This window comes from Bacillus rossius, chromosome 12 (assembly GCF_032445375.1).
Source record: "Bacillus rossius redtenbacheri isolate Brsri chromosome 12, Brsri_v3, whole genome shotgun sequence".
NCBI classification, from domain to species: Eukaryota; Metazoa; Arthropoda; class Insecta; order Phasmatodea; family Bacillidae; genus Bacillus; species Bacillus rossius.
The window spans coordinates 27,188,144-27,211,661 of record NC_086339.1 but is presented as its reverse complement, the minus strand read 5'-3'; the positions used below and the strand labels follow the sequence as shown (position 1 = coordinate 27,211,661).

At 38.2% G+C, this 23,518-nt stretch overlaps 1 protein-coding gene across 2 annotated transcripts in view; it reads left to right on the top strand.

The window, feature by feature from the left end:
* Positions 1-23,518, top strand: part of LOC134537754 (tyrosine-protein phosphatase 10D) — a 139,645-nt gene that overhangs the window by 73,224 nt on the left and 42,903 nt on the right. For both annotated transcript variants that reach the window (XM_063378525.1, XM_063378524.1), the window contains exons 2-9: positions 10,054-10,312; positions 13,616-13,722; positions 14,880-15,051; positions 16,189-16,292; positions 17,720-17,822; positions 18,619-18,787; positions 19,913-20,097; positions 21,885-21,988. In XM_063378525.1, coding sequence (XP_063234595.1) covers positions 10,054-10,312; positions 13,616-13,722; positions 14,880-15,051; positions 16,189-16,292; positions 17,720-17,822; positions 18,619-18,787; positions 19,913-20,097; positions 21,885-21,988 — 1,203 coding nt within the window. The remainder of the gene's footprint in view (positions 1-10,053; positions 10,313-13,615; positions 13,723-14,879; positions 15,052-16,188; positions 16,293-17,719; positions 17,823-18,618; positions 18,788-19,912; positions 20,098-21,884; positions 21,989-23,518) is intronic.

Sequence of the window (23,518 nt, the reverse complement as noted above, 5' to 3'; positions counted from 1 at the left end):
TTAGTCGTGACTTTCGCGACCAGTCCTCCAGTTTCAGTACTTGTTCGTGAGTCTTGTGACCCTGGGACACCGTGAATACAGGCTCGGGAAGCAGTTCCGTTGGAAATATTTTATCGTGAACCTGTTGCGGAATCTTCCGTCGCGGCATTCACACTTAAACACTCCACTCACGCGAACATGTATTAGAACCTCTAGCTACAGTTTCAGTCGTTGATAGAAGGACATTCATAGCAGAACACTTCAGTCTATAATATCGCCTACTAATGCAATATCAATAGAATATTCTCCTACAAAATCTACGACTATTCAAGCTATTATGCACAGAAAATTATACAAGCATTTTCACAGTCACGTGTCAAATGTAAATAATAGAGAATTTGGAGATCCCGCAGTTTTTGGGCGCGGTTGCAGGGGACTTCTGAACTGCTTTCAGGTTAACTTGTTCAACTTCTGCGGGCGGTCACACACAGTCTGGACACGTTTCGTTCAAGGTCATTCCTCGTTTCACCTAATTTAGGTTGGCAAAGTGGTTCGGAACGACACCTCTTCCACATAGGCCTGTGATTGGCTGTTGAGTGTCGAGAGTATAAACAGTACTCTGCAGAAGAAAAAAACACGCATGATGGAGAATGTTCCTGGCACAAGTTCGTGGAATATTTTACCGACTGCAACATTTTCTGTTATCCGACAAGAATCGTTTTGTTTCGAGGCCTGTTTTGCTGACGACATCTTAACTGTTTCGTCAGCCATTTCTGCCTTGTGAAGTGACTAATATAATAAAATTAAAACAATGCAGATTTCTTTTTTTTAAATCTCTGCGGGCATTAGCGTACAACAAATTGAGGAGAGAAAAAAACACCGTTTTTTCTAGGTAAAAACTAAAATAGGATCCGCAACACATTCATTCAATCACGGTGGACAATCTGTTTTGTGGAGCTGAACACCACTTTATATACCAACGGCCGTGCAACTGTACACTTCAGCGTTTGTAAACATGTTTACTTGAAACCTGTCCACCTGAAGGAGTTCGGCGTTCCGTGTAACCGCGCCCTTTGTCTCCAGACTTCATTCAAGCGAGGGAAGGCAGTCGTCCTGACTGACCTCGGCCAAAGCCGGCAGACGCTGGCGGGCGAAGGTCAGCTCTGAACCACTCTCGGGCGGTGCCGAAATCCTGTCTCTCAAAGAGAAACGAGAAGTAGTAAAGGGGTATAAAACACACGAGACGTTCGGTGAAAATAGTTAAATATTTTTAAACCTATAACTTACCAAAACCAAAATCTAAATTCATGAGGCAGACCTAACATTGTCTTGTGATTTCAGGAAGGAAAATGTTTTTTTCTTTTTTCATATCTGGCTACAACTTTTTTTTTTAATATGTTAATGAAACCTAATGTAAGTACTTCACTTTACGCCCTTTCTACTTCGTTTTGACTTACCGGTAAAGAATCTACAGTACACTGCCGATTATCCGCGCAATTAAGTGGCAGGGCCACCGCGGATAGTCAAAATCGCGGATAATCCTCAAAAGAGCCGAAAATGGGGGGGGGGGGGGGAAGAAACATTAATTTGAACTTTAAAATCTACAAATTTATGTACAATAAAAGTTACAACTAACAGTAAAAATTATTAAATGATGCTAAAATTTTAGTATTTTACTGAATGATTAACATACAATACATTTCAGTGATTTAAACATAAAAGTGCTCTGTACTTACTTCGTAACAATGATACAGTACATACTGTACGTACTCAGAGACTTCATTAGACACTAAAAAAGCACAACTCTTTAAATTTACAATTTTTTGAAACAATCAGTCACTTGCTTTTGTTTCTTGCTTTGGAAACATATTTTTCATTGATTGAATTTCCGCAACATAAGTTTTTTCAGCAAACTGCGCATCGTCGTCTTGTTCCTCTAAACAGTGAAGCAGTCCGACGATGTGTTGCAAAGCCGCTTCGTGAGTCATCTGTGCCTTCGCACTGACTGGGCTCGCCTGTGGGGTTTTACTGTATACTGCACACAATACACTCGTCAGTAGAGTTCAAATTTGCTCACTTGTAATAAAATACAGATTTACATATGTACTGTATTTTTTCGTAGCATGCGCGGATAATAGGGAGTTTACTGTACTTCGCCTCGACTTACCCTTAAAAATGTTTTTAGGAAAATTCTAAAATATGCTTACAGTTACGTAATAGTTGGCCAGCCTTAAAAAGGCAGTATTCTAGATGGCAGTAAGATTGTAATTGCTGTAATGGGACAGCTTGCCGTTAAAAGCGAGGACCACGTGACGTTTTGGCCTTCGGGACAGAACCAGAATGGAAGACGTCAACGAGATTGCCACGCATGTTTTGTGCTCTGGTTCTTGCCCGGTTTCCTCGCAGTTTAAGGTCTCCGCCTACCTGGTCACACAGACTGTGTGCAGAGCTTCAGGAAAAACAACGCGATTTCAAAACTACTCAAGATATCCGAGTGGGGCCTATTTACGAATAGCATTTAAAAGTTCGCTGAGGACCGAAAAGTACTTTTAATTTCGGATTAAGTTTTTAAACTGTATTTTTAGAAGCGTTAAAATGCCTAAAACGCATGTTTTCAGAGTAATTTTTAGGCATAAAACAATCAGTACAGATTCTTGAAAGCACTTAAGGGGCTTGCATAACACCTTTATCTTCATTTCTCCGCCATATAATGTTACGGTCACCGCTCAAATTTCACCGTTATCCTGTGACGACGAGACGAATGCGCGCCAGTTCAGAGACTTGCGCTTAGAGGCTATACCGCGCTGGAAGCACCATCGAGCGTCGCGGTTATCATCCCGCCTCACTAACACACATACACCCCTGACGAGGCGGGCCCCGTAAGGGCGTGCCTCCAATTTCAGATCATGATTTTATATTTATATTAATCACTAATGAACTTTTAGACTTTTTCAATTGTTTAACTTTCACGAAATGAAAAATATATACAGCGAATTTTTTTTTTTGCACAATTAGGTGCCAAAGTTAAATTTTTAACGTTTTTGGGTTGTACAAATAAGGAGAATTTAATTTTTTTCTGAAATGAAACTTTTTTGGTTTAACTGTAATGCCACTGGCTACTTCATGACATGGTTTGCATTTCTATCACAAAAACCCATTTCATGATTCTTGGCTGTCAAAATCGTAACAAATGCCAGGTAAAATTAATTAATATTATATGAAAGAAATTGAAACCATTTCTTGAAGTAGCCAGTGGCATTGAAGTTAAACCTAAAAAAATTTCAGTTGTGCAATAAATTAAATTCTCCTTATTTGTACAACTCAAAAACATTAAAAATTTAACTTTGGCAGCTAATTATGCGAAAAATATTTGCTTTATATATTTTTCATTTCGTGAAAGTTAAACATTTGAAAAATGTCTACACGTTCATCTGTAATTACTGTAATTATAAAATCTTGACTTGAAATGGGAGGCACCCCCTTAAGGGGACCGCCTCGTCAGGTGTGTGTGTGTGTGTGTGTGTGTGTGTGTGTGCGCACGTGCGTGTTGGTGAGGCGGGATGATAAGTGCGACGCTCGCTGGTGCTTCTAGCGCGGTGTCGCCTCTGGACTGGCGCGCGGTCTTCTCGTCGTGCATTCGAGCGGTGTACATAACATATGCAGAGACGGACCCAGAGAGGTACATACGGAACTCCACGTCTAGGGGGGAGAGAGAGGGGCAGGCTAAGCTGGCAGAGTAATTGTTACTATAGATATTTACTTGAATATCCTAGTGTTAGAGCAAAAAAAAAGTGTAATGCAGATGAATTGAATTATTTGTATTGAAAGTTACATACGTGTACAACGTCAAATATATATATATATATATATATATATATAAACAGGTGTTTTTGCGTATATATTCCACTCGTGATGTATTAGAAATAAAACGACTGCAATAAATATATTTATTTACCATCTTAGTTGCATCAGATTTATTTTAAAAAAAAACTGAAATTAATACGTGGGGCGATATGAGGTGTTGTCGTGAAAGGTTTTGGTTTGAATGGTTAGGAAAAAGATTGGAGGGGGACTTGTTTTTTTTTTTTTTTTTTTTTCAAGTGAAACTTCTTTGCTGAAGGGGCTACAATTTTCGAGTGCTACGAAAATTCAGATCGGATGATGGTAATGGAATAGTTAGTTAATACGTGGTGGGAAACCGGGAGAGGAGGAGAGTGCGTCAGGCAAGGGGAGGGGGGGGGGGGTTGTAGGTACTTGCATGGCATGCTATATGCTAGTTTTAACGGCCGAGAGACGGCAGGGGTGAGGTAGAAATGACGCAGCAGTGATTCTACGGAACGCTTGAAGTGTTTGTACTCAGTTCTCGTAGCGGCTAACGATTGACGCTACCATGTTTCTTTTTATTGTGTTTAAAGTATCTACAATCTATTTATTCGTGTGGAAAATAGAAATTTATTTGTGCTACTAACTTTATAAGTTCATTGGAATAGTGTGATTGAAACTGTAAAAAAAAAAAAAAAAAAAAAAAAGACGTATGGACTTAAAGAGGTTAGCTTTAGGAGTGTAATTTATTTTTGGTTTGTGAACACTGTGGTTCGAAATGTCTAAAGGACCTACATAATTGTGAATCAGACTTTATAAGTATAATTTATGTTCGATTGGAATTTTGTTTTGTTTCTTTCATTTTATTCAGCTGGAGATCGTGATTTAACATCATGCCTAAAAATAATAAAAAGGCATAATCAGATAAGAGGTATTATCAAAGGCAACGTGGGAATAAACCGCCAAAAGAGGCAGCAGAAAGTGCCAGTGAACGGATGCAAGAGTACAGGGCGCGTAAAAATAAATTTTCTTTTTTTCATTTGAGGTCATGCTCGCATCTTTACTATTATCAATTATCTCTTGTTCAATTAAAAAAAAATTGGTTGTCTGTAAAGTCGGTTTACGGACGATAGTTTAACGTGACAACGTCATAACAAAACATTGATGAAATGATTGCATACTTTAATAAATAAAATTGAATCATTTTTATTGAATTATCACTATTTTGTATGGATACAAAGAAGGAGTGAAATGAAATCTACAATTTAAATGATAAATTTACTTTTATTTACACTCATGAATTCAAATATAATTATTACTTTAACGAAGAGATTATTTTAACTATAACTTTTATACATGATTGCTATTTAACTTCTTCCAATCTGTGTTATTCTGTTAAGGATAGGACGATGATAGGAAAAGTAGGAAACGAATGGAGTGTTTCAAGGATGGTGTGAAGGAAAATGGCTTACCCAACACCAAGATGCAGTCAAAAATAGTATATTTGCGCCACGGACTCTGCAGCAATGCTAGGAGGAACGGGTTAGCAAAGAGCAATGAAAATGTTACATTGAAATGCATGAAAACAGAATAATTACGCCACGGACTCGGTCGCAATGCTAGGAGGTTCAGGTTAACAAAGAGCAATATAAAATGAGCGTAACGGGACAATGTGCGTAACGGGATACTTTTTCGTGCGTGCAGCCGGCGTTCATCGATTTATTAGACGTCACGTCAAAAAAATACAATTAATTTATCTCTATCTACACCTAACAAGCAAGTAGTTACACTTCTGTCGTGCGTGGACTCAAAGTTTACACACACACACACACACACACACACACACACACCTACACACATGTGTATGTATATATATATATATATATATATATATATATATATATATATATATAATATTCCTTGGATCTACGCCCAGCCGCTTTGGTGACGTCATCGCCTACCGCTGGTTGTAAGGAAGCTCCAGTCCGACGAGAATGATAACGACTGAAGTGTTGCGAGCCAGCCCGGGTGGCGGGGCGTGGCCCTGGGGCGTAACTGCGGGCGTCGGAGACTGCCGGAGGCCTCAGCTGTCAGCTGTCAGCTGTCAGCAGTCAGCTGTCAGCTGTCAGCGAGGTTCCCACGCCGCGCGCCTCGCCGGGTCTGAGGTCGCGTCCGCGCGCTTTGGCGCTACCGGCGCGGCACCGAGAAAAAAAATTATATCACAGGGGACAGATAGTTTCTGTCCTATACTACGATGTTCTTAATAATCGTGCCTATTTGCTCGTGTTGTTTTAATGAGTTAATAAATTTAACTATCATTGTTTGTAAAAAAAAAAATTATCAATCAAATACCTAAGTGCAGTGGCGGATCCAGAGGTTCACCTCGGAGGGGGGCACTCTAGGATTTCAGAATAGCCAGAGGAAAAAATGTCTTAAAATTACTAAATTTGTATTTAATCTACTCACACTACACATAACATCCAACCACCAGAAATTCATTAATTATATTAAAATATTTTATTGGTTTAGAAACAATAATTTTTGTCGGCAATATTAATGTAGCAGACAACTGGTTTTTCGGGGGGGGGGGGGGGGGCACTTGCCCCTGGTGGCCCCCCCCCCTTGGATCCGCCACTGCTAAGTGGCAAAATTCTAAATCTTTTTTTTTATTACTCTATTACTTTATCTTACGTGATGGTTAATTGCATTTTTGCTTTTATAGTTTAAATAATTATTTTTTTTAAAAAAGCTGTAAGACGACTATAGTAAATAACTAAGTCTCACACGCTAATTTGTTTTGTTAGTGTTTATTTTATGTAAAACAAAACGAGATTGTATAAATTATGTTAAAAAAAGGCATAAAAAATATATTTTATAGTTTTTAGTTACTACTTAAAAGCAAACTAATTTTGAGGGAATAAAATTCTTTGGTATACTTTCGAGCTGTCTGCTCGCGTGTGGCTTTGTCGTAAATATTTTTTTTTGGCCTATAGTTGTTGATTCAGTAAAATGTTTATTATTATTTTAATTTTTCCCCCCAAAGCCTGGAAACTCCAGTTCTCTATAATTTCGTCAAGTTTTGAGGATCTCTTTTCCTATTTGATAACCCAGCCTTCATGTCTAACAGGATTTTAAGGCTGGGGCCCCCATGGGCATGGATGCGGATACGCCGCATACGCAACCAGGAGGGGCGTTAGAGTCGTTAGCTATACACAGGGGCTGAGGCTACCCATCCCAGCACATGCACCACCTCCAGCCCCCTACCCCACTCAGCTGACCAGCAAGTTGGATGCTCCCTTAGCCCTCTGGAGTTATCATCACTTCTGGCGCCTACCCCAGTTATAATTTCGTCAGCAGAAGCCTGCGGACGGGGCTAGCGAGCCACAGGACTCCCCCCCACAGGAAGCTGTTGATGAAGGAAGCCGGAGGGAGGGGAGCCGCCATCCTGTTGAAACGCGACACTTTGGGGCTGCACTTCCTCGCAAGCTCGAGTCTGCTGTCCCTCCTCCCCTCCCCCCTTACACCACTTGCCCCACTAACCAGGGCGCAGGGTTGTTGTACACTTAACGATTCTTCGGTACCAACATCAGAATGTCGCTTGTATTCACAGCTAGATTATAAATATTTTGAAGTTATACTTCTTTAGGAGCGTTAGAAAAAAAAAATTCCTAACTATTTTTTTATCATTTATTAAATTATGTAATGATTTATAATTTAAAATGCAAACACATTATACATCAGAGATTAGAGAAAGTTACAGATGTAGCATAAACACAGTTTGTTAGTATCTCTACAGAAGCCAGGGGACATAAGGGGGAAGCAGGTCGCCGCCATATTGTGCAATGAAGAAAATCGAATTTTCTCATAAGTGATGTATGTATGGTGGTGGAAAAGTGCATGAATATTAAACAAATAAAGACTGTTGACTCGAGAAAAATGATTGTGTACAAGAGTATGTAGTAAACTACATTTCCATATACAATATATAAACAAATGACCGCCATCTTCTTACGTGAACGAACTGGCCACAATGCTCAGAGCTTATGCACCATCTGTAACTTTCTCTAATCTCTGTTATACATGCGGGAACATAACCTCACAAACACTCCCATGAAAACGGCCAGGAGACTACTAAACCTTCCACAGACACTCTCTTCCAGCGACAATGGAAGCTTACGTGCAACCTGACATCGTTATACATGCGGAAACATAACCTCAATTATCTAAATACGCTTGAAAAAGTTAATAAGCACAATTCCTATCACTAATCTTATCTAATTATATGAACTAGTTAGTATTCAATATCAATCACTAAAATATAATATTCAAAAGCACATGTATAGTTTTTTTTTTGTATGTGGCCTTTTTTAATTCTTGAAAAATTTCGTTGCATGCTGCGCGCGCATCGTAAAAATTCACTCATATTTTTTTTATAACGTGTCCAAAGAAGTGTAACTAGGGATGCAACATCGCTCTTAAAAACATCGATATCACGAACATCGATGTTCAAACGAAAAGCATCGATGTCAAAAAACATCGTTCTGACAACCGATACATCGATGTTTTAACCGATGTTTTTAAATATCAGGAAAAACATGCCAAAATGATTTAAATTATAGTATTTAGCCAAAAACTATACTTACTACAGGTTCCTAACCACAATATCCACAACCCATTTACAGTCGTGTCTCATGCAGAACAAAAACATTTATTAAAAGTAATTGAAAAAAAAAATAGGGAGACAGCATGAAGTGTATGTGCAGGTTTAAAATGTAACATTAATTTTCTCGATAGAGCTAGCGAGATCGTATCGGTACCAATCAAAAGCTTGTATGTACAACAAGCTATGAAATTGTCCATAAAGTCTCGCTGCTTTTTCCCTATATTTTTCAAAATTTAAAATAAATTTATTATATAAACACATTTTTTAGCGGTATTTATTTTTTGCAAATGATTTTACACATCTTAAAGTATTGGAAAAAAATTGATACTGAAATCAACCAAATAGTTCAGTATTTACAACATTTTTGATACCTACTTAAAAATGTAGGTTTTTATAGTAAGTATAGACAGTTAAAAAAATTGTATCTTAAAAACTAAATGTCGTATTGTAATGTTTTTTTTATACATTCAATAAATATTCATGGAATGATAGCCAAAATATTATTAAAAAAAACTAGGGTAATTTTAATGATGAACGATGTCGATGTTTTTGGACTTTTTCGTCGATGCATCGGCGATGTATCGCTCTTGAAAACATCGATGCTAACATCGATGTTTCATGAACGATACATCGATGTTTTGAAAACATCAATGTATCGTTTGCATCCCTAAGTGTAACCTTTGAATATATATACCGTATAGAAGTCGCGAGTGGATAGGATTTACTCTACGTTTTTCAGGAGCGTATGATGAGCAGCTTGGGAACTTCACCGCTGCAGTGCGCTGCCGTGACGCCCTGTATCGTCTTAGTTGTTATTTACACGTTAGAGAGCGCAGCGCTGTCGCCTGCTGTCATACCTCCGCACACCTCATCAATCATTCACTGCAGCTTAACGTCCTTGAACGGGAGGGGGAAGGGGTGTTTGAAGAGTTCGACACTTGTCCGCTAGGGACCACCACAAGTCGATGCCCTAGAGATGGTGGCGATTGCGGCGGTGAATTAACCAACTACCTCAAAACCGTATTAGAAATTTTAACCTGGGCTGGCGACTTCTATACAGTATATATATTCAAAGGTGTAACATAACCGTGGCCCAAGTGCCCAACCCCCGCATGGTAGACTCTTTCTACTCTGGCCAACTCTTCATCCAGACCATCCTCTGTCTCCTGTACTTTCCTACACTAATGCATGCAAACTTGCATCCCGCATGAAAGTGCCCAGGGTTTTCCCTGTGTCTATGCAGGTTTTACCTGGGCCCAACTTAACTAGTAGCTTAGACTAGAGATAAGAGTGAGGGGAGTTAGTCATGGCAACAATCGCTGCCATGGCTGGCCAATCCCCTCCTAGCACACGATGCATGTGACCCTCTCCCTGCATGGCTAATCCCAGCATGACTAAGGCGTGATAGGCTTCGGCCTGAGACGCACTTAGGTCCCTCCCTAACCCGGACCCCTCCCAAACACACTTAGTTTTTTAGTTAGGTTAGGAAAATAAAATTTTAAAAAATAAATAACCGCGGCGTGTAAGGGCGAGTGTTGTGTCAGAGGGAGAGGGGGAGGGAGAATGAGGTTGGCGGGCGGGGCTTGCAGCTGTGCGGCGGAGAGGACATCGTGATCAAGATCCCGCGGAACGGCAACCTGAGCCAGGAGGGCAGCCTGTACCGCCTGGACTACACGCCGAGGCGCGGCCACCCGGCGCCCAACACCACCTTCGACGCGCGCGACATCTCCGACGAGAGGATCCAGTTCTCGCAGGGGCTGCCCGGCACGCGCTACCAGTTCTGGCTCTACTACTCCAACTCCAGCCTCAGCAGCTGGCTGCTCACGTGGACGGCCGCCATCACCACCGGTCAGTGCCAGCCAGGGCCTCAACTAGGGGGGGGGGGGGGAGCAAGCGGGGCACACGCCCCCGGGGCGCAAAGCTGTGGGGGGCGGCGCCGAAATCGCTTGCATTGTAATTCCTATACTACAACTGGTAACTGGTAAAAAGTTTTTTTTTTTTTTTTTTTTTTTTTAACTTGCATGCCAGGAATGTCTTATCTGATTTACAATATAACGTCTCAACATATTTAATGGAACAAGTCTAGTGATTATACGGACTACTTTATGGAAGTTACAGTAGCACAGAAACTGATACATGTAGGTATGGAAAATACTTAAATAGCACCATTTTTCCGTGGGAGGGCCCCCGGACCCCCCGCTTTATTGGTGTGGTATGTGCAAAAAGAGTGAATTGGGGGGGGGGCATGAATCCATTCATGCCCCGGGTGCCAGAGACTCTAGTTGCTGCCCTGGGGGCATGCATATTTCGCGAAAAGATTTCTGAGACTAGCTGAAAGTTAAAAACAACGTAGCATCGTTTGTGTGTCATGATTGGAAGAGTTTCTTTCAGGCACAATGTCGATTGTTAAACCACCAATCACAGCTATATTCAGTGCGGAAGCGAACGCGTTCTTGAGTGGCTCGGCCAAATGTGGCAACGACTTCTGTCGCTGACGGCCGCCGATCACGAGAAAGAAACCGTTGGTGCGGATATACCATGTTGAAGTCTTAACAGGCGTTCTGATTTATTCGCGATAAATGCTTGCCCCTATGAATATGTCTTTAAAATTGCTTCCATAGCAATGGCGGCTCCAGGAAGACCTCTCGTGCAGGGCTCTCACACACAGGAGGATGCAGTTAGTAATCATGACATTGCCCTTGGGATATTCACAAAATATATGGTCTCAAATACTGAAATTTAGTATTTTTCGTAAAAATTATGATTGAAATAAAAGAGTTTAGCACATTAACGAAAGTATTTAAGTTAACATTAATTTTCCCTACAAAGAAATAAGAAGTAAAATTTGGGCTCGGAAGGGGCTATCGCCCCCTGCTCCCTTCCTCTGGAGCCGCGCTTGTTCCATAGTGGGAGGGGGATACAGTTTGGTGTTGCAGCTACATATCTATCATATCCATCTAAAATTTAATTACACCACTGGATAGCTAAAAGATCAAATAATTAGTTACGCTAAGTGAGGACTGTGATGCATCCCGCGCGGTGGAGGGGGAAGCGCAGCCATTTTGAGGTCATTTTGCTGCATTTCAAGATTTCCATTTAGTATAGACTCGGAGAAGCTACGACGTTCCTTTAAGTTTCAATCGTCAACTCTCGTCAAAATCTATCGATTGCGCATATAAAACATTAGTGTAAAATAGTTACAGAGAATATTTATGGTGTTAAAATAAAAACAAATAATCAAAAATATATAACGCCTGCCTATACGCGACTTCTTAGTGTTCAAACATAAAATAGAGTATTTTATATTTTGTATATAAAATATTACCTGTTACGTACACGTATTCACTTACAACACACGGTCGTGTCCGTGACACAGCCACACCCCATTATTTTTTTTAATTTGTCACTTGCTCACCTAAAGCCGAGGGCTAAAGCGGTGATTGTGTCACATGAACACACGAGGACAAATAAAAGTCTCTGCAAGCATGTGTACCCTCTCCTCCGTGGGATCCCCAGCAGGTAGACACATCTGCAATTGGCCGACACACGTGAGGTGAGTGAGCCCCATATTCGGCAGCGACCAAAACGGAACAGAACAAATGCAGCGCTACAAGGGCTGCGCCAGGGGGGGGGGGGGATTATGGGGGCAGTTGCCCCCCCCCCCCCCAAGAGCCTTAGAGATATAAAATAATGTAGCCAAATGCAAAAAAAAAAAAACATAGGCCTACTTTTCCCACAACTTGCCCCCCCCCCCCCCCCCTCCCAGGGCATCGGCTGGCGACGCGCCCTTGCAACGATACAAAGATAAACACAAACCTACAAAAAATGAGACCGTGTAACGATAGAATGATCACAGCAATAATAAACAAATAATACAAATACAAAGAGTCAATGCTTGCGGCGGAAAAAAAGACCGTCGGTATCCAATCCTTAACGGTTTGGCTGGGTTGGGATGTCAGAGCGACCCCAGTGTACATTTTAATTCATGACATTAGTATGTCATACTAATGGTTATAATTAAAAATCTTAGTATTTTTGAGTCCCGATAGTCCGAACTTTGGCAATACGAAATTGAAAGTCAAAAAGAACTAAGGTCAGTTGTACCTCTTTCTCCACCTGTTGGGCACAGTGATCTATAGTTAGAAGAACAATTTAAACTACTGTACTAGGCATTCCGCTCGCTTATTACCCATTTTGTCCCGAGATTTGGTTATGTTTAAACAGACCTTATAAAATTAACTGAGTTATCACACGTTATAATACAATTTAAGTTTATTTTAAAAATGATTTTGCTTAATTCTAAAAAATTTTTAACATAAAAATAGCCTGGTCCCAATCATTTTGTATTATTGGGACTCCACTGTATTATCTAATTCCATAAATTGCTCCTATAAGATGAATTATTATAGACATAATATACTTTATTATTATAATATATATTATTTGGTACAGTAAGATATTTTAATAAAACAATAAAAATGATCAAAATTTATGAACTAAAAAGAAATATTAACAAAAAATCTCTAAATGATAAAAAAATGGCTCTCAATTTAATTAATTAAAAACAATTTGATTAATCATAATACCTGTATAATTATTAATAGTAAATGATCGGTTCAAAATTAATTTTTTAATACCCAGGCCCAGAGAAAGAAAACAAATATACTCTTTAAAACACCACCTTAAAAATAGCCTTTTTACACCCGCAATGGTAAATATCTGTAGAAAATATTTGTGGTAAACCATCAGATGCCAAAATAAATTTTTAGAAATAGAATAGCCCCTTAAATAAATGAAAAGATGAAACAAAAAAAATCAACATGGTGTTTTGAGACCAAGCCTATTTTTAGACATAACATTTCAGTTCTGACAACATTGCCATAGTTCTGGGGCCTCCAAAAATGTAATTTTTTGTTATAATTTTTTAATAAAGGGAAAAGACCAAATTATGTGTACAGCAGTTCCAAAATTTTTTTTTATTATATATACACATACACACACAGATTTCTCACCCCACCAGTGCTGGCTGATAACACCATTCATTTTTTTTTTCATATAAGTTTTATTAGAGTTGATATTACATGCAGAATTATTTAAATGTATTTATTTAAAGTGGGCGTGATATTTTGACTTTTCTGTTTTCTTCCTCAGCTCCTGATCCCCCGTCCAACTTATCTGTGACCGTCCGAAGTGGCAAGACCGCTCAGGTGTCATGGAGCCCGCCAGCTTTAGGTTCATACTCAAACTTCAGTTTGAAGGTAAGTCCTTTTTTGTGTAATTGCTTCAGCAAAGTAAATACAATATTGAATTAAAATAAACTGAGTGAAAAACTTTTCAGTTTTTCCGTAGGCATTTGGAAAACTATCTTAATTTCAGTTTATTTGATAAAGTTAAAACATTACTGTTTTAATATTTTTTTGAAATATGACATTGTATAAGGTTATTATATTTTTTTAGTGTTAGTTTAAAGTAAAATAATATGATCTTGATTGCTTTGCAATAATTCGACAAATGTAACACGTATCTGATCTGTTTTTACTGTTGCTATAATGGTGTTTTTAGTAAGGATATATTCATAGTTGTAATGCATGCCAGATATGTAAGGGCCTGGGTGTCACCAGAAAATGACATGCTACTGTCTATGTCTGAACGACATGTGGTTAAGTTGGCGGAGAAAGGATTTAGCCAAGATGATTAATTCTACAACACGTAAAGTATAATATGAAACAAAGTGTTCTATTGTAGTTCTCAGGCTCACAATACGTATGCTGTACTTGAACACCTTATTTTTTTTTTCCGTATCGAGTACAAATGTGAATAATTTGTTGGTCGATATGTAAGGCCGTTAGAATCAACAGATCATAGATTTATGTTATAGTTGAGTGTTAATATGAAACTCTTTGTAAGCAGAAGAAAATTGTTTTTTTTTTCCCAAAGGGAAAAATGTGTACTGTAAGATTTCTGCTGCTGTGTAGCAAGTTTTCTTTAAGTACTTAACATGATTTTTATTTATTTATTTATTTTTGAAAAACAAGCTTGGAAGCCTCTTAAATATTCTATATTCACTTATACCTAGAGACCGGAAAAATTCGCGGGTTCAATGACAGTCGGGATAGACTCCAATATCCTCTAGACACTCAGGCAAATGTCAACTGTTCATTGGCTGCTGACTTGTGAGACGTCTCGACTGGGTGGTCTGTGATTCGACACTTCTATGAGTGAGGGTCTCTAATTGGCCCTCAGTCCTCCAGATTAACAGTGAACCAATGACAGAAGCGGCACTAAGGTATAATTATTTGAATTTTAGCAAAACACGAAATAAACCCGCAAATTTTTCAGGTCTCTACTTATACCCTTCGGCTTCTGACCGCCTCATGTGCTGTCGTGCCAGATGTGTGTTGTATTTCTTTGCCAGGTGCTGAGTTTGCTGGAGCCGAATGCCAACGCCACGGTCGTGTCTCTGGACCGCAACACCTTCCACTACGTGCTGCAGAACCTCACGCCAGGGGCCCCCTACCAGGTGCAACTGTTCACCGTCTACGACAGCAAGGAGAGCGTGGCGTACATCTCGCGCAACTTCACCACGAGTGAGCTGGTTCTTAGTTTACACCTGATTTAAAAATGTTTCTGTTTTATTAAATACGTACAGTAGGGATGGCACCAAACATTGCTTGAATCACCGTAAGTCCGGATTAAACTGAATTTTCCTTAAAATGCATGTTATACAAATTTTAGATGGGTAAATTTGTAAATCAATGTGTGTGTGTTTTTTTATTTTTTTATTTTAAATCTTACTATACAGCTTAATTTTAGTTTTAATACTCCTGTATATGTAGACTTAGGTTTTTAAATTATAAAATGAGTAAATCCTCTTTTTTTTTGTAAATTCCGTCTGTTCAAGTGAGGTTCGAATTAGTTTTATTTTTCACTTCTGTATAATGTAATGGACGTTTAAAAAAAAAAAAAGTTTAATAACTTCCGCAAGTTAAGATTAATCTAGTCTTACAGTTATCATGCTCGACATAGCCACATCTTACTCAGGATTCAAATACAGAACCCTTACACCTACGTTGGCGCTGCAACCAAAACTATGCAACATGGTTGACATCGTGCCACAACGACAATATCACAGCTTTGCACTTTCATTTTTGTATTATGTCTCTGGAGCATAGATAGTTTTGAAAACTGTTCAAGGTATCAAGAGTGGCTTCTGTTTACGAAAGGCATTTTAAGAATATGTACGCAGAGGGCAGATTAGTAGTTCTGTTTCTGTATTTAGTTTTTAAACCTATTTTTAGAAGAACAAATTGCCTGTTTTCAGAATAGTTTTTAGGCACGAAACTCCTGGTACAAATTCTTGAAAGCACTCAATGAACTTAATTACATCTCAATCATAATTTCTACGCTATGTAATTTTACGTTTGCCGCTCAAAGATCATAGTTTCCCTGTACAAGACGAGAAGACTACATGTCAGTTCAGAGCCTTGCATGTAGAGGCGATACCGTGCTAGAAGCACCAGCAAGCATCGCACTCATCATCATCCTAACCCACCAACTAAAATAGACAGGCCTCTTAAATGATACAATCTTTCTGAACTTAACATTTCACTCTCATAAATCAGAATCAGTAGCTTGTGTTGCGATTAAATGGGTAGATTTTGAGAACAGTGTGTTTTGTCTTTTTTTTCTTCTTTTTTCATAATGATGAATTTTGTGTTTTCCAGAACCCAACACCCCTGGGAAGTTCATTGTGTGGTTTCGCAATGAAACCACCCTCCTAGTGCTGTGGCAACCTCCGTACCCCACAGGGGTGTACTCGCTGTACAAGGTGAGTAGCCTGTGGATGAATGAATTACCTCGCTGGTCAAGTGAGATTACAATACTTTTAATCTAAATATTATATATATTTTTAGTTTAAGGACCAAGCTGAATTTTATGTACTGTATTGGCCTGAATAAAAATCAGTACGTAATTTTTTCTCAAAATTTTTAGTAAAAACGTAACACTCGAACTTGTTGAAACTGTATAACAATTTAAAATTTCAGTTCTGCTATTATTGTTTTGCTCACAGTAGTGCTTACTTATGAGATGTAACTAATGTAAAGTTTTTTTTTCAGTTTTGTTTATTTTAAATTTCACTTTTTGAGGTTATGATTCAACATATGGAAGCAGGGATGCAAGTCTGTAGGATTCGTAGGGAAGGGGGGAGGGCTGTCATGCAGCGCGAGAGTTTTGAAGTGTGGATTTTAACCAACTCAAGTCATCCCTGGATAGGGTGCTTGTATGTTGTTTGCTGTATAGTTGTATGTTCTATATGCATGAAATAAGGAGAAAACTTTAAAATATTCTAAACGTTTTCCATAAAACATAGTTTTGACTTTGATATTTGCATATATCAACCCCGTTTCACAGTCACGATTTCGCAAGTGCAAGCGGGTCCCCTCGTGAGGGGCTTCTTAATTCCAGGGGGGTCCCTGGACCCCCTGGCTCTGCCACCATGAACTATGTTCCTGAATGTGAGCTGACATATATTCAGGCCAATTTATTAATATTTTTACAATTACATACATATTATAGTATGTTGCATCGAGTGAACTAACTTTTATGTCAACTCATGATTTAAAAATTTATTACTTACTACTTTAAAAGTAGAAGTATTATGCCCGCCCCTGGCAAGGTGTCAGAGCTGAGGTTATGCATACCAGTGACTTTCCTATGGGAGTGGTCATGATCTCCCCGGCCTTATCAACCAGCCACCCCCAATCAAAAACCTTGGATCTAAAATTAAATAAAAAATATTTGATAGGTCTCGTAATTATTATTTCTCAACAAACAAAAATCAGCGCAAAATTATTTTGCACCAGATGCAGAATAAACATTTGACAATAGCTGTTTGTTGTATGACTATAAACTTAAAGCAAATAACCAATTTTTCTTAACAAAGTGTTAGTTTGAAAATTACTTTTTTTCATCAGAGGAATGTTTCATACAACTAGCTAACTTGTCTGGAATTTGACATTTATCAGTGATCTACGTATCCTTCTGCCACTGTTGTTCTGTCAGCAGATGTTTTTCAAACAAACATTGTGTGATGGTTTGAAGTGACGGTGGGGAAATTGTATTTGAGAATTTTCAATATGAGACAAATTTACTTTGAGACAGACTGTATGAAATGATTTTCCCGGTGCTTTCGTGTGTTTTGAAGTGGAATGGACTGGTTGGAGAATGCTTGTCTACGTTACGTTAACGTTGCAGGTTTCCATCGACCCGCCGGACGCCCTGGAAAGTGCGTTGTTTGTGGAGAAAGAGGGAGAGCCGCCGGGGCCTGCTCAGGCAGCCTTCAAAGGACTCGTTCCAGGTGAGACCGCTGCTGCTCGAAGCATTCGCACTTAATTCAGTTTCATTTATCCAAAAAAATCATTGTGATATTTAACATAATTTTTAGGCCTGTGCGAAGCTTCGACCAAGCGAATCTGTTGAAGCTCTTTTTGATATTTTCTTTTGACACATCAGGTGTCTGCTATCTTGCCTTTCGACATGGACTCATTTTTTAACAAAATAAGTTTTAGCTCATAGCAAAAGTTATTCATGAGTGAATTAATAACTCAATTTTTAACATTTTAAATGAGAGACATTGTGAAAAATATTGTTAATTTTGTAAAATCTTAGTATAAAACTACATTGTAGTGATTCCTGAGTTGTAGGACTTCCAATAAGGTATATTTATGTTCTGCTAGTATTTTATAACTTGATTTACATTATTTAAACTACATTTATTAGGTTTTTGATCTGAATCCAGGGGTGCAACAACAGGGGGAGGGGAAGGGTATTTCCCCCCCCCCCCCACTGAAACCTTGAAGTGGGGGCAAACGGGGGCAAAGAAAGTGCTGTGTAATCAATTTTTAGATGATAAAACTGCTTAAATAGCACCATTTTCCACCTTGAAATACAAATTTTCCCCGGGGGAGGACCCCTGGACCCCCCGCTTCAATAGGGGGGGGGGGGGATCAATGATTCTTTATAAAAAGGTATATTGCTCCCCCCCCCCCCCCCCTCCTTGGAAATTTAGTTTGTTGCGCTCCTGTACTGAACGTAAATGTTGACGAGTACAGTTCGTAAGTTGCTTGTTTTTTTTTTCTCCCTCTCCCCTGCAGGACGTGCATACAACATCTCGGTGCAGACTGTCAGCGAGGACGAGGTGTCCGCCCCCACGACGGCCCAGTACCGCACCGTGCCGTTACGTCCTCGCAACGTCACGTTCGACAAGCAGTCGATAACACCGCACTCCGTGCTGGCCCGCTGGGAGCCGCCTGACGGGACCAGGTCAGCGCGACGTGTCTGAATTCGACCCATAACTACTTGATGCATAATTAGAGAAAGATTTTACGGTTTAATTTTTAAGTCAAATTTTGTTTTTAAAATGAGAGGGTTTTGTTGCTATAGTTTGTAATTTTTATAAAAGCTGTTTTTTAATACGCACTTCACCAAAATAGTGGAAAAAATTTATATACTGCGTTTTTTTTAGAGTGAAATAATTTCTAATAAATTGGTCTTGAGCAGATACGTTACGTGACAATAAAGATGAATTATCTAGCATTTATGGTTTAAATTTGATTCAATCAAGAGATGCACAATCAAACGAATTAAATTAATTTTTCTTATCCGTGCACATTGGTACAGTTTTTTTTATCCAGAAATAAAGACATTCTTAGAATTTCAAACACTAAAAATTTACCTTTTTTTTATTTAAATTAAGTTTTAATTAAATGCTACTTTATTCAATGATATAACTTGCAATTTGGTGCTACATGGTGTATTAACTTGCATTTCATTGTTACGCAGTGTTTTGATATGTTGTTCAGTATTTCAGTTTTATCTCAATTAGCCATATATGTATTCTTATCCATACACATAATGTATACTTTTTTCTTGTCAGATGAATGTTTAAGTTTCATTTGACTACTGCTTATTTTAGATGAAAGGGCTAATAGCCGATATAGGTAAGTTTCCAACCACTTGCATACTTTCTGTTCCTGGGTGTCTGGTAATGGAAACGAAAGGATTTTTTTTTCTCATGTGGGTGGCGAGCCGTGGTGGTGAGTAAAGGCCTGGCAGTTGTTCACTTTTAATTAAAGCACAAAATCATCTATCGTGTCAATAATTTGGTCGAGACATCAAAAATAATATTTGTTCAAATACGAATCAATTCAAATTTTTCTAAATTCATTTTCATGATAAACTCATTCAGATTAGCGGAGTTTGGGTTAGCAGGACTTCACCGTGTGTGCGTGTGTGTGTGTATAGTGGCGGGGGGGGGAAGGGGGTGTGTATGCATGTGTGTGCGCGTGCCAGCTAGTCCTGGGTTTTAACGTAAATGTTTTTGGCGTGAGATGATAATGTTTCAATCTGCTAATCTGCCCCCCCCCCCCCTTTCCCCCCCATCTGCAGTGAATTCGACAAGTACCAGCTGCTGCTGAGCACCCGCAGGGCCACTCCGGTGACCTTGAACCGCGAGGAGCCCACCGTGTACGAGTTCAAGGACAACCTGGAGCCCGGCCGCACCTACCAGCTCGTGGTGAAGACGGTGTCGGGCAAAGTCGGCAGTTGGCCCGCCACGGGGAACGTCACCCTCAGTGAGCATCTTCGGTGTACTTGCAGTTGGAGACGCCATCATTTTTTTTTTTCAAGGGAGAAAGGGATTTTTTGAACCACTATGCCCGCTGTTTGCTTTTGTTGGTAGGGGTTAGGCTTCTGCGAATACTGTCCCCCCCCCCCCCCCCCCCCCACCCCCCAATTCAAAACAAATTTTGAATCAAACATTACAATATTCACAAATATTGAAAAATTTTCTAATCAAATTTTAACATACAGTAACATTTTTTTTTGTCACATTTAACAGAAGTCAAAGAAAAATTGATCCAAGATACAGTAATATAAAAAAATAATAAAAGATTTTGACAAAGTCCTTAAATTGGTTGACCAGTTATTTATAGATATATTCTGTTCAGGGACGCAGCAATCATATTCTTGTTGGCCCCTGTCAAATGCAAAAATGCACCTCTTACCAATAATTGCAGTCATGCATTGGCATCTTGGAAAGAGAGCAAAATGGGGGGAAGGAGGGAAATTAGGGGAATATATATATACTCCCTCCCTCACACCAATCCCTAAAAAAATCTATCGAAACTATCATCCCCACCAACAAAAGGAAATATTTAAAAGCAAACAAAATGAAATTAATGTAAACTCCTGCAGTCATGCACAAAAGAAGCAATGTGTATAGGCAAGATTTTATGGTTTTATTTTTAGTCCGATTTCGTTTTAAAAACAGAGGATTTCTGTGTTATTGTTTTTATTTGTAGAAAAGCTGTTTTGTAATTCTTACTCTGCTAGAATAGTGGTAAAATTTACATGCTGCACTTTTACAATAAAATAATTTGCCATAAACATGTCTAAAACCGATACATTCAGAACAATAAAAATAAATTAATGAGCATTTGTGGTTTAAAAGGGATTCAGTAAGAGATGCAGGATAAAACAAATTAAATTAATTTTTCTGATCCTTGCACTTTGGCGCAATTTTTTGTCCGGAAATAACAACATTCCTGTAATTTCAAACATTAAAAGATTCATTTTTTTTTTATTTGAATTAAGTTTTGGTTAAATGCTTTTTTTATTCCATGATATAACATGCATTTTGGTGCTACATAGTGTATTAACTCACATTTCGGTATTATGATGTATTTTGACATGCTTTTCAATGTTATTTCCTTTTTATCGCAATCCACCGTACAGTCTTGTCCCTAGCAATGTGAAACATCAATGGCAGTGTCTGAGAGTAACAAGTATAGTCATATTTTCCCAGGAAATACTCAGTCTCTTAGACTATTCTGCTTGTCTTTAAAATGTTATCAGCTCGTTTTGTGAACAATGAATGGAGTGAAGACCTTTCTGTTGAAAATCTGCTTGAATCATTATTTCCTTTGCGGAATGGAAAAACCGGAGTTATCTGCCTTGAGAAACCAAACATTTTTTAAATTTTATTTTAGAAAGGGCTGCAGTAGTGATTTGAGATTGTCAGGGAATGTAGAGTGAGTCCCACTACAACTTTGTGTTACATTAATATAATTTTTTTGTAATCTCTGTAGTATGAAATAAAATGTTTTCATAACCACAGCTTAGTAGAAATTTTGTGGTATTTTTTTCTAAATACAGCATTTATTTTAAACTAAAGGTACTATCCTTCAGATGTCTATAACGGAAGGCTGGTTGCTACTTGTGCAGCCACAGAGCTCCAGTAATTTCTTTATCAAAAATAAAAATAATTTGTTTGAGTTTGTCTAAATAATTTTTTTATAGATATTAATTATTAATTATTATTATTTATATCATGTACTGACATGTGTGTTCAAAATTTCAGAACCTCTTCCAGTGTACGACCTTCGTGCAAAAACTAATGAAAACACAGGAATGATAACAATATCGTGGAAGCCAAATGTCACTAGCCTTCAGGATAGCTACAAGGTATTTTTCTTTGTATATACTGTTCAATTTTACTCAAAAAAAGAAATTATCACAAAAATAAATAGTGTACATTTAAAATTTTTATATCAAAAATCAGTTTTATAAACGGAAAGTTTTTTTTGAAAGGTACAAAGTTGTGAATAAAGTATAGCGCTTTTTATTTGGATTTTTACATTTTTTTGCCATTAACTATACTTTTATGTTGAGCTGCTATGTATTTCCAATATGATAAAAATTACCCTGATGTTTAATTTTCCTGTATTTTATAGCATTTATTTTTGCGAGCCCTTTCAAAACCATTAAGAATAAATTCTGCTAAGTGTGTATTTTATTTGGATTTGAGGTCAGAGAGAATTTACGTTATTTTAAAATATCATATTTAGTTGTATAAAAACCACAAATATTTTATCATAAAGGGATGCATACAAATGAAATTTAATAAAACAAAAAAATAATATACTGTTTTGCATTTCTTGGCTTACGTAAGCCAGTTGGTGATGAGGGCGGAAAGGCACCGTTTTTGGAGGATAATGTAGGACAGAGAACTGAGGTAAATAAAGCAAAGGGATAGAAACATCTTTATGATGAGAAATTCAAAATATTATGCACACTGTAAAACAGTTTGACCACCAAGTGAGTGAATCTTTCTCCTTGTTTAATTTTTTGGGTTTTGCTAATTCCTGATTCATAACAAATGGTGTCGGAAATGTAACTATATAAGTTTGGTTATGTGAATCACTCTTGTGTAGAAACTAAAAATAATCTAATAGTTAGTGGCCAAAATTAGAGCCGTGCAAAATCTTTATTATATCCTGAACCAGGATATGAACTCCACACATTTGTACACAAATAATTTGTCGTCCGTAGACTACTGCCACATTTCATCTTCCGGCCGGGTGGCCTGTGATTGACTCATTTGAGTTTTGTAATGTTATCTTTTGGGGTGTGTTAAAAGTACCTATGGTCGAGGTTCAATGAGGAAACTGTCTCCAGGGCATTTAGTTGAGCAAAAATATTCAGATATGAATATTTGCCAGACTTAAAAAAAAAGCATTTAGCATGGAGCATGCATTTTGCAACAATATTTGCATCAAAACATATGCAAAGTTAATGTGATAAAATATGTGTAGGTATCATCCTAAATCCAAAATATTAATGCAATGCAATTAAATGCATGAAAATGTAATAATCCAATGTTTTGGGTGAGGCAGTACCTAACAATTCCAAAGTTGTTTCAGTGAAAACATGATAACATTTAAAAATTTGGTATACAAGGATGAAATGAAGGTACTTATGTATTGAACAGGAATATTTTATAAGCAGGAATGTAATAACAGTCTGCACTTTCTTATTCAGCATATTCTGTATTTCTGCACGGATCGATGTGCGGCGTTTGAATTTTTTGTCTCGTTTCGGGCTTTGTAGACTTGGACCGCTAGGTTTAAACGGTAATGCTCATATGTGTTTTATTCCTTGCCTTAGTGCTGCTTATTTTAACTATTTATTTTACGTATCATTGTTCTGTGTGAA